Source organism: Raphanus sativus, chromosome 9, assembly GCF_000801105.2.
Source record: "Raphanus sativus cultivar WK10039 chromosome 9, ASM80110v3, whole genome shotgun sequence".
Taxonomy (NCBI): Eukaryota; Viridiplantae; Streptophyta; class Magnoliopsida; order Brassicales; family Brassicaceae; genus Raphanus; species Raphanus sativus.
In genome coordinates, this window is record NC_079519.1 from 23933929 (window position 1) to 23950052 (window position 16124).

The 16124-nt window shown below is 35.8% G+C and overlaps 3 protein-coding genes across 3 annotated transcripts; 2 read left to right on the forward strand and 1 right to left on the reverse strand.

Moving 5' to 3' along the window:
- Positions 1 to 2078: 2078 nt before the first annotated feature.
- Positions 2079 to 8532, forward strand: LOC108827618 (lysine-specific demethylase JMJ27). The gene is made up of 13 exons (XM_056993632.1): positions 2079 to 2488; positions 2624 to 2763; positions 2846 to 2945; positions 3025 to 3154; positions 3242 to 3305; positions 5599 to 6184; positions 6263 to 6592; positions 6724 to 6991; positions 7062 to 7480; positions 7564 to 7636; positions 7730 to 7815; positions 7913 to 8032; positions 8162 to 8532. Exons 1-13 carry the CDS (start codon positions 2285 to 2287, stop codon positions 8336 to 8338), a joined length of 2697 nt encoding a protein of 898 aa, XP_056849612.1. The 5' UTR covers positions 2079 to 2284; the 3' UTR covers positions 8339 to 8532.
- A 153-nt stretch (positions 8533 to 8685) lies between these two features.
- Positions 8686 to 11940, forward strand: LOC130499506 (uncharacterized). The gene is made up of 2 exons (XM_056993633.1): positions 8686 to 8814; positions 9312 to 11940. Exon 2 carries the CDS (start codon positions 9318 to 9320, stop codon positions 11787 to 11789), a length of 2472 nt encoding a protein of 823 aa, XP_056849613.1. The 5' UTR covers positions 8686 to 8814; positions 9312 to 9317; the 3' UTR covers positions 11790 to 11940.
- An 815-nt stretch (positions 11941 to 12755) lies between these two features.
- Positions 12756 to 15188, reverse strand: LOC130499600 (uncharacterized protein At3g43530-like). Its single transcript, XM_056993838.1, has 5 exons — positions 14240 to 15188; positions 14004 to 14165; positions 13451 to 13916; positions 13164 to 13346; positions 12756 to 13099 (listed from the first exon to the last, which is right to left on the reverse strand). The coding sequence occupies exons 1-5, from the start codon at positions 14984 to 14986 to the stop codon at positions 12891 to 12893; spliced, it is 1767 nt and encodes a 588-aa protein (XP_056849818.1). The 5' UTR covers positions 14987 to 15188; the 3' UTR covers positions 12756 to 12890.
- Between the last annotated feature and the right edge of the window lie 936 nt (positions 15189 to 16124).

Consider the following 16124-nt stretch of genomic DNA (forward strand, 5'->3'; position numbering starts at 1 on the left):
ATGATTTCAGAAAATCTAAAAATTTAAGATTTTGCAGTTTCATAAATTAAGCTAGGATTGCAAAAGCTTTTAGGTTACACAAGTAATATTTTTTTTTACAACAATAGAAAAACTAAACCTTCTATGCTCGTCCGATTCAAAGAATCAAACCGGATACATAGAATCGACACAGAACATAGCAGAAGGGAATACATAGCATCTTATGCCAGTTTATCCGCCACTATATTATGCGCTTTCGAAATATGTCGGATTTTGAAAGAAGAGAAAATTTTTTTACTGCCCTGGAACTCCTCCAAATATGTAGCAAAGCCTGGTTATTCTTTAGGTGAGGACACCATTTTCACCAATTAAAAACAGTCTATCGCAAAAACTACGTCTAAAATTTGAGAGTCTTCATACACAATTAATATTTATAGGATTATATAGATAACTGTATTTTGTTTTTACCAAAAGGATTTATAACCAATTATTTTCAAAACAAATAATAAAAACTAAAACTATTTAAAATTAGTGGATGACACATGTTCTTCATAGAATTTTCAACTTCTGTTTATAGTATAAAAGATATAAAAAACCATATTTGTCTTTGCATAAAAGTTTTTTAACCAATTCTTATTTAAAATAATAAAAATTAAAATAATTTAAAATTAATGGATGACATGTGTCACTCATAAAATTGCTAACATACTTCTGTTTTATAATATACAGATATAATTATTAACTAGTATTTCTTAAAAAAAAAAGATTGTATGCACAACAAACACCAACTATGAAACATCCACCAATTTATGTATGATGTGTGCACAATGATAGTTGTGTAGCATAGTCAATAACCAGTTAAAAACTATTAGTTGTGAAAGTTTAAAGATTTTTGTTAAAATATAACAAAAAACTAGTTTAATAACAAAAGCATAGTCAATAACCAGTTAAAAGATTTTTGTTAAAATAACTAGTTTAAAGATTTTTGTTAAAATATAACAAAAACTAGTTTAAAATATAACAAAAGCATAGTCAATAACCAGTTAAAAACTATTAGTTGTGAAAGTTTAATTTTCATAAAATAAACATTAAATAGTTAATTTAGTATAGCATTTTCTTATAGTTCAGTCAAGCTCTCCTAATTAAAACCATGCTACTTGGTATCTAAATAAAAAAATATTATATTCCTTTTATATTATATCATTTCATGTCCACACCAATTTAGCATATATTTTTTATTGGTTTCATCTTCGATAGATCTCATTTTCAGATCTACCGATTATTAACTCGTCGTTCGCAGAGTTTTGTCTTCTTTCTCATATTTTGCATATTTTTTACTATCCTATCGTCTCATCCGAAGTCTCATAAACTTCTTCTTCATCATTCTCTAGTTGGTAAAAATCTGAAACCCTTGTCTCACCGATTAAAACATCGATCTCTTCAGTTTTTTTTTTTAATTTTATCTTTAATCATATTCTAGAATTTTGTCGAAATTTTGTTTTAAAAATTTTGGTTGTTTATTTTTTTGTCTTTCTCTTTTTAATATTTATATAATTGGAATCCAGTAAAAATGATGTGATTTATAGATTTTGATAAATATTTGGTAACTGTTTTGTAAAAATTTATAATAAATTTGCCAATAAATTAGGCATAATATATATTTTATCCACCGTAGACAAGAGATGAAATGTAGATTATAGACTACATGCTTTATGTTGATAAAAAAAGGATTATATGATATGCCGGATTTCAGAACGTAGAATAACCATATATTTTCTATACTCTATGTTTGTAATTTATTTTCTTATTCTAGGTTTTGTAAACAACTATGTAATTAGGTGAGATTATATTCTACATGCACGCACGCATACATGTAATATTTATAAAACAATAATATAATTTTTATTTTCAAAAGAATTTTGACCATGAATATATTTTCATATATAGATGTTTTTATCATTATGTATATCCACATTTTGGGTTCTTAAATTGTCTTTTGGGAACATTTCAAAAGATTTAAAAGTATATCAAAAGTTTTTTATTGGGGTTAAGTTCAAAAAATAAAAAGTTTTTTATTGGGGGGAATTCTAAGAAACGAAAAGTAATTAATTAAAGGGAATCGTAACGATGATGATCCCCTATAATATAAAACCTGGGGATTGTTGCGTTTGTCGCTTCGCTGATTTTATATTTACCAGGAACGAACGAACGAACGCCGTCTCCCAAGCTTAAGGCGGCGTGAGAGAGAGAGAGAGAGAGAGAGAGAGAGAGAGAGAGAGAGAGAGAGAGAGAGAGAGAGAGAGTAATGGAAAAAAGGAAGGAGAAGCGAATTAGGTCAGAGGTTCCGTACGAAGAACCCCCCGCGAGATCTCAAAAGCGACGTAAGACTAGAAGGAAGAAGAAAGAGGAGGATGTCGTCGTGACCAGAAGAGGACCTTCGAGTTCGGAGGGAAGAAGAGGTACTACAAGAACAAGAGGAAGAGACATGTCTTCTTCTTCACCCGACAAGGTTAATTTTTTTTTTTGTTCCTGTAATTAATTTTGTTTGTCCAAATTTTTAAGCTTTTGAACTGGAATCGTCTGTCTGAATGCCCTTTTTTTAACTTCTAATTTAGGAAAAAGTTTTTTGTTTTCTTTCTTGCAGGAGGATGACTGTGAAGGAACAAGAAAGTATACTGGTTTGACTTGTCATCAATGTAAGGTCTTGATGAGTAGTAAGCGTGATCTTGTCTTCTGTTCAATATGCATCAAGACCCGCTATTGCTATGACTGCATCGAGAGATGGTAAAAGTATTTTACTTTTGCACGTTTGTGTTACGGTTGCAAGTGTCTTAACAAGTTGAATCTGTAATTGTAATTTCTAAAGGTATCCAGAGAGAACGCCTGATGGAGTTCAATCTGCTTGTCCTTTCTGTTTGGGGAATTGCAACTGCAGAGCTTGTCTGCGAGAGCCTTTGGCCGTCAAGGTAAAAGGAAGCTTGATAGTGAGTTCATTTCTTTTCAATTGTGAATGTTTCCTTCATTGCTATTTGTTCTGAATCTCAGATACCAATTGAGAAAGACGAGAGTGTCAAGCTCAAGCAGTTGCAGTACCTATTAGTTAAAGTCCTTCCAGTTCTTAGGGATATCTATACAGAACAGAAACATGAACTAGAGATTGAAACAGCGATTAAAGGTATGTATGAGTCACTTGTCCTGTCCTCTCATTTCTTACTTTGTTTCTATTTTCTTGACTCATGGGAAAAACCTGTTTTGTTTCTAGGAGTCCCTGTGACAGAATCTGATGTTATTAGGTGCGAGCTTCATCCAAGCGAACGCATTTACTGGTCAGTTTTTCAAAGCTTGCGGACCATCTTTGCTTCTTCTTCTTCTTTGTTTTCTTCTTATTTTGCTTGTTTGATAATGATATTTCTTCCGTTTTGGGAAAACAACCAAAACGTTTCCATTCTGTTTCTTGTATGTTTTGCAAATAGACCATAGGAAGGGAGAGAGATTCTTATGCTGCAATTCTCACTAATAGATGTGATAGCATTCTAAAATTGTTAAATCAATGGAAACAATAGAAGGAATGTAGTGTAAACATAACTTAGATGGTTTGATGAGATTATGATCTTATCTTGGACTTGCATAGTTTAAATAAAGCTACACATGTGAAGCAGTGGGCAGGGAGTTGTTTTCATAACCATTGACAAGGAACTTGCACCTTGTTGGATATCTTTGAGGGTTAGTTTCATCTCTTGTAGGTGATTACTAAGATTATGATCCTTTGTATAGCTAGGAGAGAGGGAGCTGTTTGCATAATTATCAATTAGGTTCATACATGCGTTGTGCGTGAGAGTTCATGCTTATTTGTGATATTTAATCTTAGTAAAACAATTAGTTGTGTTACTCCAATATCAATACCATAGAAATTAGGCATAGTTTAAACTTGAAAAGAAAAAAACCGGTGTTAGACCTAATAAACTTTCAAATTTGGACGCCATTTAAATCAAGATTTCTACTCTTGAAAGTTTCTGGCCGTTTTGGTTCTTTTAATTTGGACCCCAATTCTTGGATCTAAGCCATATGGTTCTGCTTCTACAACATCCACCTGTGGAAATACTGTACATGTAGTATTTCAACGAACAACAATTCCACGAAAACAACATATGTTCACAGATGCACCCACGACCCATGTGTGTTGGTTTAGTGGGTTTGGCTTTCCGAATCAAGATGGATCAATTGTGTTATGCTTGTTCCGACAATCTCATCAGGACTTCTTTGGCCTGCACTTGCCCATGTTTTATGTGTGGTTGTTGCCGGTGTTCATATCTTGACAAAGGAGAGCTTAGAAAAGCTGTACAAAGTTTTTTATAACTAATTATCTAAAAAACAATTCCACAATAGAAATTGTGATAGAAGTTTCCATATTACTACACCCACTATGGATAGTTAGGCTTTGTGCATAGAGCTCTGAAATCTTCTATACATCCAATAAGTTTTAGAGCAAATATCTTATAGATGAAAAAATAATAGTATGTTTTAAGTGGATATCTCATAGATGAAAAATGATAATTTGTTGAACCAAATATTTCAAGTAATAAAGAACTTCACTCATTTGAAATTATATTACAACACCCACTATGGATAGTTAGACTTTGTGCATAGAGCTCTGAAATCTTCTATAACTCCTATAAGTTTTAGAGCAAATATCTTATAGATGAAAATAATAGTATGTTTAAAGTGGATATCTCATAGATGAAAAATAATAATTTATTGAACCAAATATTTCAAGTAATAATGAACTTCACTCATTTGAAATTCTTTTAGGTGAATTATGTTGAGATACCAACTCAATGAAATGTTATTAGTTGTATTGTTTTGATGTGTGAGTCATCCAAATGAAAATCTCTTTGAAGCTCTTTTAGATCAACCAATTTATGAAAAGTACAATTTCTGGGCATTGAGGCCCAAAATTAATAGAGAATATTTTTTTTTCTGTCAACCAAGAAGACATATATATATGGTGTAAAAGCCTTTATAAACAAGTCACTTCTTTATTCAATCTAATTGACTATAATTTTTTTGGAAATTAATGTTGAAACAAAAAAAGGTTTCATTACATTTGTCCAATCTATTCTTAGTGAATTTTTGAATTTTCATTGTTTGTAAGACAAGTTTCAATTTCTTGTTTGGACGCTTAAAAACAAATAGCAAATGTGAAAATGTGAAAAGTAAGAAAGAGAAATAATCAACTTGTGAGAAACTCTTTTACATTTTTGTCAATACATGGTTTATATTATTTTAGTATTATGTGTTTTAAGTGGGAACAAAGAGGATATCAACATGTTGATGGCCATATAATATATTGTCATCTTGTACCATATACAATTTAAATTTTGAAAAAATTAACTGTGATAAAATATTAAAATAATATTTGTTTTATTGAATCTAGAAAATATCTAACCAATAACAATTTTTATAAGTGTGATGTTTCTCCAAGAATTAAATAAAGAATTAGCCATGGAAAACCCCCATTTTGTATATGTTTCTTTGAATTGCATTTTTCTTTAGTTATTTTACATGTTACTCTCTGTGTTACCTCTGTTTGCTTACAATCTTTCACTCTGTGTACTACAGTGACCTCTGCAGAACATCCATTGCCAATTTTGTCAGAAGCTGTCAGAACCCAGATTGTTCATCAGACATATGTCTTTCTTGCTGCAAGGAACTGAGAGATGGGGAGAGTTTCTCTAGATGGAAGCTTAATTCTGACGGTACCATTCCCTGTCCTCCGAAGGAACGTGGTGGTTGTGGCTCTTCAAAACTGGAGTTGAGACGTTTGTTCAAACGTAATGTCAAAAAACTGATAACCGATGCAGAGGAACTTACTCTACAGTCTAGGCCACCGGATGTGGATATTGCTCATGAGTGTTCGTCATGCTCTGATCCCATTAGGAGGCAGGCGGCATATAGGAAGAATGGTCATGATAACTTCTTATACTCCCCGAGTGCTCTTGATCTGTCTGAAGACGATATTGCTCACTTTCAGTCGCATTGGATAAGGGCAGAACCTGTTATAGTCAGAAATGTTCTCGAGAAGACATCTGGACTAAGTTGGGAGCCAATGGTTATGTGGAGGGCTTGTAGAGAAATGGATCCAAAGGTTAAATGCAAAGAAGAGGCAAAAGCGGTGAAAGCTGTGGATTGCTTGGACTGGTGTGAGGTTAGTCAATAAATAGTCAACCAGATTCTATCCTTTCTTAAGACAGTGAACTCATTGTTATTCCCTTTTCTCTTGTAGGTTGAAATAAACATTCATAAGTTTTTTGATGGCTACTTAAAAGGCCGCATGCATCACAATGGTTGGCCAGAAATGTTGAAATTGAAAGATTGGCCTCCATCAACTTTATTTGAAGAGCGTCTTCCAAGGCATAATGACGAGTTTATTTCTGCGTTGCCTTTCTTTGATTACACTGATCCAAAGTCTGGTATCTTGAACCTTGCAACAAAACTTCCAAAAGACTCCTTGAAGCCAGATCTTGGACCCAAGACATACATTGCCTACGGTTTCCATGAAGAACTTAATAGAGGAGACTCTGTGACAAAGCTACATTGTGATGTTTCTGACGCGGTACGTGCACCATTTCTTTCTCAACTCTTCACAGGCATAAAACCAACGATTTGTACTTTTCTGAGATGATCTTAAGAGCTATCTAACTGAAACTGAACTGACCATTCTTTCCCTTCTGCTTTGTGAGTTAGGTCAATGTGCTGACACACACAACTAAAGTGAAACTGTTACCCGTGCAATACCAAAGGATAAAAAGAGAACAGAAACACTATGCAGAAGCCCAGTTGCGTAAACGACAGGGTGGTCAGCGTATAGAATCCAGTGATCAAATAATCTTGATTGAGAATGAGGAAGCTGTAAAGAATTGCAATGGTCTTTTGGGAGAAAGTAGCTTAAAGGATAAAGCAGCTAAGGAAGAATCATCAAATAGCATTGCGGGGGCTTCCAGCTCACAAAAATGTATTGCAATGAGTTCCTTCCATTCATATGCTATTACTTTAGATGCATTTCTGAAAGGCTTATGTTTCAGGTGAATGCACTAAAGTTGAAAGAGCTGATCATATGGAAGGATCTTCTAGTTCGTATTCTTGCACTACTGCTATGGAGTCAGGTCATGATCCAAAGGTGGATGTGAGTTTAATTCCTCAGAAGAATGTAACGGTAAATGACGAATCAATTGCTGACGAGAATCATGATGACGTCTGTTTGAAGACGGAGAAAAAGGATAGTCCCCTACAACCTGTTGTGAGTACAATTGTGGAACCAATACAGGAGCAGAAACTGGATGCTCGAGTAGAAACTAATTGCAATGCGGATGAGAGTTCAGAGACTCTGCACGGTGGTGCTGTCTGGGACATTTTTCGAAGGGAGGATGTTCCAAAACTTATTGAGTATTTGAAAAGGCACAAGCATGCGTTTCGTCACCTCTACAACGAACCTGTGAAATCTGTAAGTATCATTACCACATCACATGTAAATGATTAGTGCTGTGAGAGAGATCTGGAACTTTATACTTGTGTCTATATTTTCAGGTGTCACATCCAATTCATGACCAGAGTATGTTCTTGAATGAAAAACAGAAGAAACAGCTGAAAGAGGAGTTCGGTAAGATTCTGGTTTGGACTAGAAACATGTGCATCTACCTACCTTCTTTGCTATGGTGAATGGTTGATATATGATTTTATTTTTCATATGCAGATATAGAACCATGGACCTTTGAGCAACACCTCGGTGAAGCTGTCTTTATCCCTGCAGGTTGTCCTCACCAAGTAAGGAACATACAGGTAAGCAACTCCTTTTTTGACACTCCATGTTTATCAGTCAAGTAACTTTAGTTTGGCATCTGAAATGTTACTGATCCTCCTCCTCAACTGTTAAAAGTCTTGCATAAAGGTGGCACTAGATTTTGTTGCTCCTGAAAGTGTAGAGGAATGCCTTAGGCTAACAGAGGAGTTCCGGAGACTACCAAAAGACCACAGATCTAACGAGGATAAACTAGAGGTACTTTTGACTATTCTCATTTGTATATGTTATTGAATCTAAAAAGAGTCCAGTAGTTTCATGTTTATGTTAAATGTTTATGTTAAGCTCTCTGTGTACTTATTTATCTTCTCACTGTATTGGATGTAGCTTAAGAAGATAGTGCTGCATGCTGCCAGCTCAGCCATAAGAGATGCAAACGAGCTGATGCAAAAGTCGATGACACAATGTGATACGTATGAGGCTTGCCGCCCTCCGATTATTTATCAGTATGCACGAAGAAAGGCCCACATGTCTAAGGAAGCCCAGCAGAAGAAGAGTACGTAAGGAGCAAGTTTGACAAGAATAAAATATCGTGAAAAGTAGTAGAGCACATGCGTGTGTGCAAGCAAGCCTTAGTAATATATATGTAGGGAGTAGGAGGGACATTATTCTCTTATAGGACATAACCCATATTTCCTATTCTCTCACAACCTAACAAATTCTACACTAACCCAATAAAAGAAAATTACCATAAAAACCTTAATGAATAGATGATCTACACCATTGGATCAAAATAAAAAAAGCCAAACGATTTATTCTTTCTTTCTCTCCTCTTTGTTGGGACCCACCTTTCTTCTTCCTCTACTCCTCTCTTCAATTAAACGTAACAACCTTCTTCACATCAATTCTCTCTTCAATTCTTACACCAACCAATATCTTTCATCAAACTTTTTTACTGTTGCGAGATTGGACGAAAAACAGAAAAGAGAAGCATAAACATCCACAACAAATTGTGTATCTTCCTCCATAGATGAACTTGGGTAATGCTCTCTCTCTCTCTCTCTCTCTCTCTCTCTCTCTCTCTCTCTCTCTCTCTCTCTCTCTCTCTCTCTCTCTCTCTCTCTCGTAAATTAGATTTGGTTGAATCATGTTTGAACAAAATACATTACAGTAGTAAGAGTGATCTGAAGTTGAATATAATGTAAATCTAATTAGAATCATGAAATTGTGGAAGGAAAATTGTTTATATAAGATGCTATAACTGGTATAACAAGTGTTACAGTGGTTGTTCATCCGAACCGTACGACTACTTAAACATGTACAACTATTAGTAACTTGTACAATATATATACTGGTACAACTAGTGATACTGTGATGGTTCACACGAAACATAGAATTAGTTAAACTGGTATAAATATTAATAACGTATACAATATGATACTGGTACAACTAGTACAACTGTCATCATTACTCTGTGTATAACTAAAATAACCGGTACAACTATTAAGTGGTAATGTTGTTCATTATAATTTTTCAGGTAACTATGGATAACAACAGACGTGTGGTGATATATTTTGATCACGGAGGTAGTTATTCAGATGTGGGAGATGAAGTTCGATGGAAACGGAAAGACCGACATATTTCTACTTTAGTGTTTACGATGAGAAGTGACGAGGAGGTGACTTACTCTCAGTTGGTTGATAGAATATGCAGGAAAATGAAAATTGATGTAGCTTCGTCCAGGATTCAGCTGAGTTACTTTCCCTTTGGAATGGATGATAAGAGGCCATGTTACATCTTCGATGATGAAGATGTTTTAGGATATTTATTGGAAGTCGAAAAAAATCAGAGGCGTAGTGTCTTGCACGTGGAGCTCATAGAATTTGTCTTACAAAACCAAAGTAACGAGATGTTTTCTAGAGATGAGGGAATTCTTAGTGATGCAAGAGCTATTGATGATATGGCCGGTCTTAAGGAGTTGGCGACTATTCCTCATATTCAAGAGGATGAGAATGAGAAAGTCGATGAAGTGGGTACTGGAAGAGATGATATGGAGAATTTGGCGGTTGTTACACCAATTGGAACACCAGTTGTACATTTCGAGTGGGATGACGGTATTGACATGGCTTTGCACCAAGAATTTGAAACTAAGGATGAAGTGAGAGATTTAGTGGACAAAGCTGTGCATAAGAATTGTTTTGAGGTTCATATAGTGAAGTCGGCGCCTCGCCTTTACGTATTAAAGTGTCGTGGGGTTGGTTGCAAATGGTATGTACGAGCTGCAAAGCTGGCAAAGTCGGATTTTTTCACTATAAGGACATATCGGAAGATGCATACTTGCGTCAGGATAGAGGAAAGTGCAACTAAGAAGGGGAAAAGTGGCACACCAAGCTTGGTCGCATCTGTGCTGCAAGCTGATTATCCAGGAAAATACAAGACTCCAGCACCAAAGGATCTCATAGATTTGGTTAAGAACAAACTGGGTGTTACGGTTTCGTATGCTACGGCTTGGAGGGGAAAATACAAAGCTATCAATGATATGCGTGGTAATCCAACAGAGAGTTTTGCTAGACTGCCGTCTTACTTGCACATGTTGAAAATGTTGAATCCTGGTACTGTTACGCACTTACTAGTGGATGAGAAGAACGAGTTTAAGTATGTGTTCTTTGCACTCGGAGCTTGCATTGAAGGGTTTAATTCCATGAGGAAAGTGATAATTATGGATGGAACTCATTTGAAGGGTGTGTATAAAGGAGTGCTTCTTATTGCCACTGCTCAGGATCCAGATCATCATCATTATCCTCTCGCTTTTGCTGTAGTAGATGGTGAGAAAAATGCAAGTTGGAGATGGTTTTTGTCTACATTGAAAACCTTGATACCAGATGATCCTCAGCTTGTATTCTGTACTGATAGAAACCAAAGCATCATCAAGACAGTACACGAGGTCTACCCACTGGCGATCCATGGATATTGCATATATCACTTGGCTAATAATGTGAAAGGAGCATGCAGCAATGTTAGGAAAGATGTGGTTGCTCATAAGTTCAAAAAAATTGCTGGTATTTACACAGAAAAAGAGTTTAGAAGAAAATATACTGATTTCAGAAGAATGTATCCTCAAGCTGCCAAGTATCTGGATGAGAGTGTTGATGAGACCAAATGGGCAAGATGTCAATTTCCAGGAGCAAGGTACAATATAGATACAACCAACACTGTTGAATCTATGAATGGTGTTTTCAAGGAAGAAAGGAAATATGCATTGCTGCCAATGATTGATCAGATCGTGGGGAAGATCATAGAATGGTTTAACAAATACCGACAAATTTCTGTAGGGGTTCCACAGAGGCAGCTACTTGTCCCACATGTGCATGCGGAATTGCATGCGAACTGTCCGATTGCAAGAACACTTCGTGTGGAGGTGCTAAACACATTTGAACGCACGTACAATGTTACTGGTACGGACGGGAAAGGTTATTTGGTTGATTTGATCAACAAAAGATGTCACTGTCGGCATTTTGAAATTGATCGATATCCTTGTGTGCATGCACTTGCTGCTATCATGAAGTATTGTAAAACTACAACAGATGATACACTGGAGCAGTTGGTTGAAAATTATTGTTCTAAGTATTATTGGATGGAGCAGTGGACATTAGCATATTGTAGAACAATATATCCAGTGCCTCATCATTCATCCTGGCAAGTTCCTCAAGAAATACAATCTCAGGTTGTTTTCCCGCCGTATGTGGACAAAAAGAAAGGAAGACTACAAACTACGAGATTTCCATCTGCGGGAGAATACCGGAGGAAGAGAAAGAAAACATATCCACCATTCTCAGAGTGGCTTGGTGACAGCAGCGACAAAGATGACAGCGATAACGATGACATCGACTACGAAGAAAGCAACAGTGAGGGAAGTGACAGTGAGGGAAGTGGCAGCGAGGAAAGTGGCAGCGAGGAAAGTGGCAGCGAAGGAAATGGCGACGAGAGAGGTGGCAACGAAGGAATTGATGAATGAGTCTTACTTATGTGTTATGAAAATTTTTTATGTGTTTTGAGTCTTATGTATGTGTAATCAAACTTATTTATGTGTTGTAGGACTTATTTATGTGTTGTGAAACTTATTTAGATGATGTAGAACTTATTTATGTAATGTGTTGTTTCTGATAGGTACGACAGGTACAACTGGTAAAACTTCATATAATATAAAAGTCATGTTTCTGTGTTCTCATACCGGTACAACTAGTATAACTATATGATGTAATACTAGGACAACTAGTACAACTACATTATATATACGAGGAAGGAAATACTGGTACAACTGGTAAAACTTCTTCAAATATAACATTTTAAAACTCCATTTGGCTTTTTATAATTAGACAACAACATACTATACAAGTTGGAATGTCCTTAGAGTGGTCCACCCTAATTATTTGAAGTTTTACCATTTTTTTTTCAAATTATTACACAATCAAATAACTTTCCATGATCTACCTTGTACATTAAAGGTTTGTTTACTAGTTTGTTCATTATATTTTTGGAAAACTTACACATAATATATTTTAACAAAACTAAGTATTCCTTTGTATGTGGTTCTATGCGTATAAGAATTGAAAGGTTGTACAACTGAGTTATATATATTTTTAATGTCGTACAACTACACATTACAAATTTTCTACCAAAATACGACTATGAACAAACCTGTACAACTCAAAATCTGGTACAACTATGTATTAGATTGTACAACTAAAATACTAGTACAACTACTTGTTAATAATTTTGTTATGTTTTAGTTGTTTTTCACGTTTTAAATGTGTGACATGTTTTAAAAACATTAGTTGTACCTTCTTTGATTTAGTTGTACCAGTTGTATACGTCAGAGTAATTTTGCCATAGTTTAGTTGGTAGTATTAGTTATACCAAAACCTGTCAAGTTCAACAACAATATGACAAACACAAGTTCACTACTAAATCAGAACACACAAGCTCTATGTTTCACAAAAGCAACACTAATTCTTAAGTTTTACAACAACACAAGTTTTATGTTTGGCAAAAGCAACACCAACATCCAAAAGCAACATAAAGTTTTAAGTTCAAAATACAAGAAACACCTAAATTACTACTTCTCAACATATGGAGACTGCTTCATACGAGAAGGCTTTGGCACCCTTTTCGTCTTCTTCGGTGAATCTTCTTCAGCATCTCCACCCATTTCATCCGTAGATTCTTTCTCCGAAGCTTTCTCCACAGCTTCTTTCTCTGCAACTTCCTTCTCCGAAATTTCTTTCTCAAACTTCTCGGCAGCTGCTGCCATCACTTCAAGATCCTCTACAAAATAAAATAAAATCAAATCACAGCTAAGTTACAATAAAAATTACGACAAAATACTTACCTTGCAGTGCGTGCTCGGGCTCATTCCCAACATCCTTGGTGGCTTCCTTATCAGCATCATCTTCTGCCATCTGCTCGGGTTCATTCTCACCTTCCTTTGCGGCATTCTTATCAGCATCAACCTGGCTTTCTTTCTCAGGCTCATCCTCTCCATCCTTTGTTGCCTCCTTATCAGCATCATCTTCTGCCATTTGTGATATCTTTATCAGTATCAACTAAAATAACAATATATAAGGTAAATCATATGTCTTAAAAACTGACCCTAATAAATAACATCATAATTTATACCATTTTCTTGGCCTCCACCAGTGTCAAAACGATCATGATCAAACAAGTCCTCCATGTTTCCAAATCCGTCCCTCAGATTGCGGTCATCTTCCATACTCTTTATTCTTGCTTCCAACTTAAAAATTATGTCATCTCTCACCTTCATGTCTGCTTCCAACTGAGCAACTCTTGTTTCCAAACTCTCACATCCTGCCTCAGTTTCCTCACATACCCTCGGACCCTCAAGATCTTCACAAATCCTCTCAGGCTCCTGTTCTCTCTTTCGAGTATTGACATCCATCTTGTACAGATCCTCCCAAAGAATCTTTACTTGGTCACGAATAATAATCTTGTTCCAACCATCGACAATTAGGTCATCCTTATCCCCATCATCTTCCAGCTCAACATCATCCCATAACCCATCATCAAATATCTCAACTGATAGATCTGACTCATTTCCAATTGGTTTCAAAATACTAGAAATTTCCTGAAAAAATAATGAAAATATTACACATTAAGGTAAAAATATGAAGACTTGAAAAAATGACACAGAAATACACTTCAAGTATATCACCTTTGTTTCTCCTAGCTTATCATATATCTCGCTCAACGCATATCCTGACGACCCATTCCCTAGGAATCTCGACTTGCACATTCTTGGACAGCTATCATCAAATTCTTCAACATCTTCTCTAAAATTTTCCTTCAGCACTTGGATACTTTCAAATGCCAATATCTGCACACCATATTAAACTAACATATTAGTAACAAATTATACATGTTATATGCCATTCAGTTAACAATTATTACCTCTAGTGGGTTGATAAACCCAGGAAATGTCCAAGTAGGCTTTACAGTTGGAATCTTTCCTCGAAAATGCTTCACCATATGCTTTATCTCATTCAAGGAGTCGTCAAAGGTGAAACGCCCCCATGGAAACGTGTGGCACACCCGAAGATCATTAACCATTCGGAGAAGAAAATGGTCTATAGGGGTTTCATACCTTGATCTTTGAAAAATGACTGTGGCCAAGAAATAAAGCACAGCCATCCTCAACCGTTCATGACTACCATCATATTTCATCGCCTTTAGCTTCTTTAGGACATCAGCCGGTGTCACTTTTAGTACAGGAGGATCGTCACCCTTCTTCTTTGGTGGTTTTTGAAAGTACTTCTTAGCAAACATCAAACTCCCTAAGCTCTCATAGTTTTCTGGATATGTGTGGCAGTATAGTCCTGATATAAGGCCATGTTCTCTGATGGAGTAACGAATGGGAACCCCATTTACCACAAACCAAGCCTGTCTCTTCTTGTCGACTTTTATGGTGCGAATTAATAACATCCACAATCCCATCACCTTTCTCCTTGAAGAGCACTCCATATGGAAAATATGCTTGAACTGTGGGTGCTGGTAAAACCACTTCTTCTCGGTTGCATGAAAATTGTCAATCAACTTGATGAAATGCGTTTGATGACACCTTGAAGAGAGCTTACAGTGTTTCCCATATTCGGCTGGTTGGAAGTAAAACCTGTGTGGTTTGATTGCTCCTCCAGCCATCTCCTCACCCTACAAAAATATAACATTAATACAACTGAAATCTAAAGAGTTGTACTGGTAATACAAGTTACACTAGTTACACAAGTGCTAGTTGTACGAGTAACATAAGTTATACATATACGAGTTATACTAGTAATACACAAGTTCTGCTACAGTCGTAGTTTTACGAGTATTACAAGTTGCATACTTAAGTTTGTTTAAGTTGAATGAGTTATACAAGTAATACAAAAAGCAGTAATACAAGTTATACTACTTAGATTTGTTTTACTTGGAGCTACATATGTTCTAGTTGTACGAGTTATAAAAATAATATGTAGGATAGTTGTACGAGTTATATGAGTTACATATGTTCTACAGGTTATGCATATAATAGTTGTACAAGTATTATTTATTAGATAGGTTATAGTTGTACGAGTAATACTAGTTATACAAATAACAGTTCTACGAGTAATACTAGTTATACAAATAACACTTGTACAAGTTTCACTAGTTAGATAATTACAAGATGTACAAGTGATACTTGTTTTACATATTACAGTTGTATAAGTGAAACGAGTAATACAAAATTGTCATCTTCTAATTAGATTTCTAAGAAGTTGTACCAGTTATACAACTTTTTCATTCATAGTTGTATTAGTAAAACAATTTAAACTTCTTCATTTGTACAAGTCACACTTATCTTAAGTACTACTAGGTTTACAATAGTTGTAACATATTACAAAAACTTATTTCAAAATGACTTCTTACCATAATTTGCTCTTCTGTAGCGTTAGGTTCTCGTGATGTGGGAGGCTCACCATGCGATCCCATTTCCTCATTGTCTCCTTGTTCTGAAGAAGGTGTCCCACCCTTAGTGGAGGGCCCAGAGAGAGATGCATCCGGAGGATCTTCTTGGTGGGTCGGATTTTGTGTCTTCGTTGGTGGAGGATCTTCTGATGTGACTGGTGGTCCTAAGGGTGCCTCCTCATTGTCGGGTTGAGTAGGAGAAGCGGCTAGAGTAGGAGAAGCGGAGGCAGCAACCGGATTTGGTTGAAGTTTTTTAGGGTTACAGTTTGAAGTGAGACGCAGCCGCTTCGTGGGTTGAGACGATGACCCACCGTCGTCTGCTTCATGTTCCTCTGCCGGAGACGATTTGCTC

What these genes read in the sequence shown, in the direction of transcription:
- LOC108827618 (XM_056993632.1), top strand. Translation starts at nt 2,285, where the DNA reads ATGGAAAAAAGGAAGGAGAAGCGAATTAGGTCAGAGGTTCCGTACGAA. An exon ending in CTTCTTCTTCACCCGACAAG is followed by an intron (nt 2,489 to 2,623) that starts GTTAATTTTTTT and finishes TCTTTCTTGCAG; the next exon opens with GAGGATGACTGTGAAGGAAC. An exon ending in GATTGAAACAGCGATTAAAG is followed by an intron (nt 3,155 to 3,241) that starts GTATGTATGAGT and finishes TTTTGTTTCTAG; the next exon opens with GAGTCCCTGTGACAGAATCT.
- LOC130499600 (XM_056993838.1), bottom strand. Translation starts at nt 14,986, where the DNA reads ATGGCTGGAGGAGCAATCAAACCACACAGGTTTTACTTCCAACCAGCC. An exon ending in GGTTTATCAACCCACTAGAG is followed by an intron (nt 14,166 to 14,239) that starts GTAATAATTGTT and finishes TATGGTGTGCAG; the next exon opens with ATATTGGCATTTGAAAGTAT. An exon ending in GCCCGAGCACGCACTGCAAG is followed by an intron (nt 13,100 to 13,163) that starts GTAAGTATTTTG and finishes TTTATTTTGTAG; the next exon opens with AGGATCTTGAAGTGATGGCA.
- LOC130499506 (XM_056993633.1), top strand. Translation starts at nt 9,318, where the DNA reads ATGGATAACAACAGACGTGTGGTGATATATTTTGATCACGGAGGTAGT.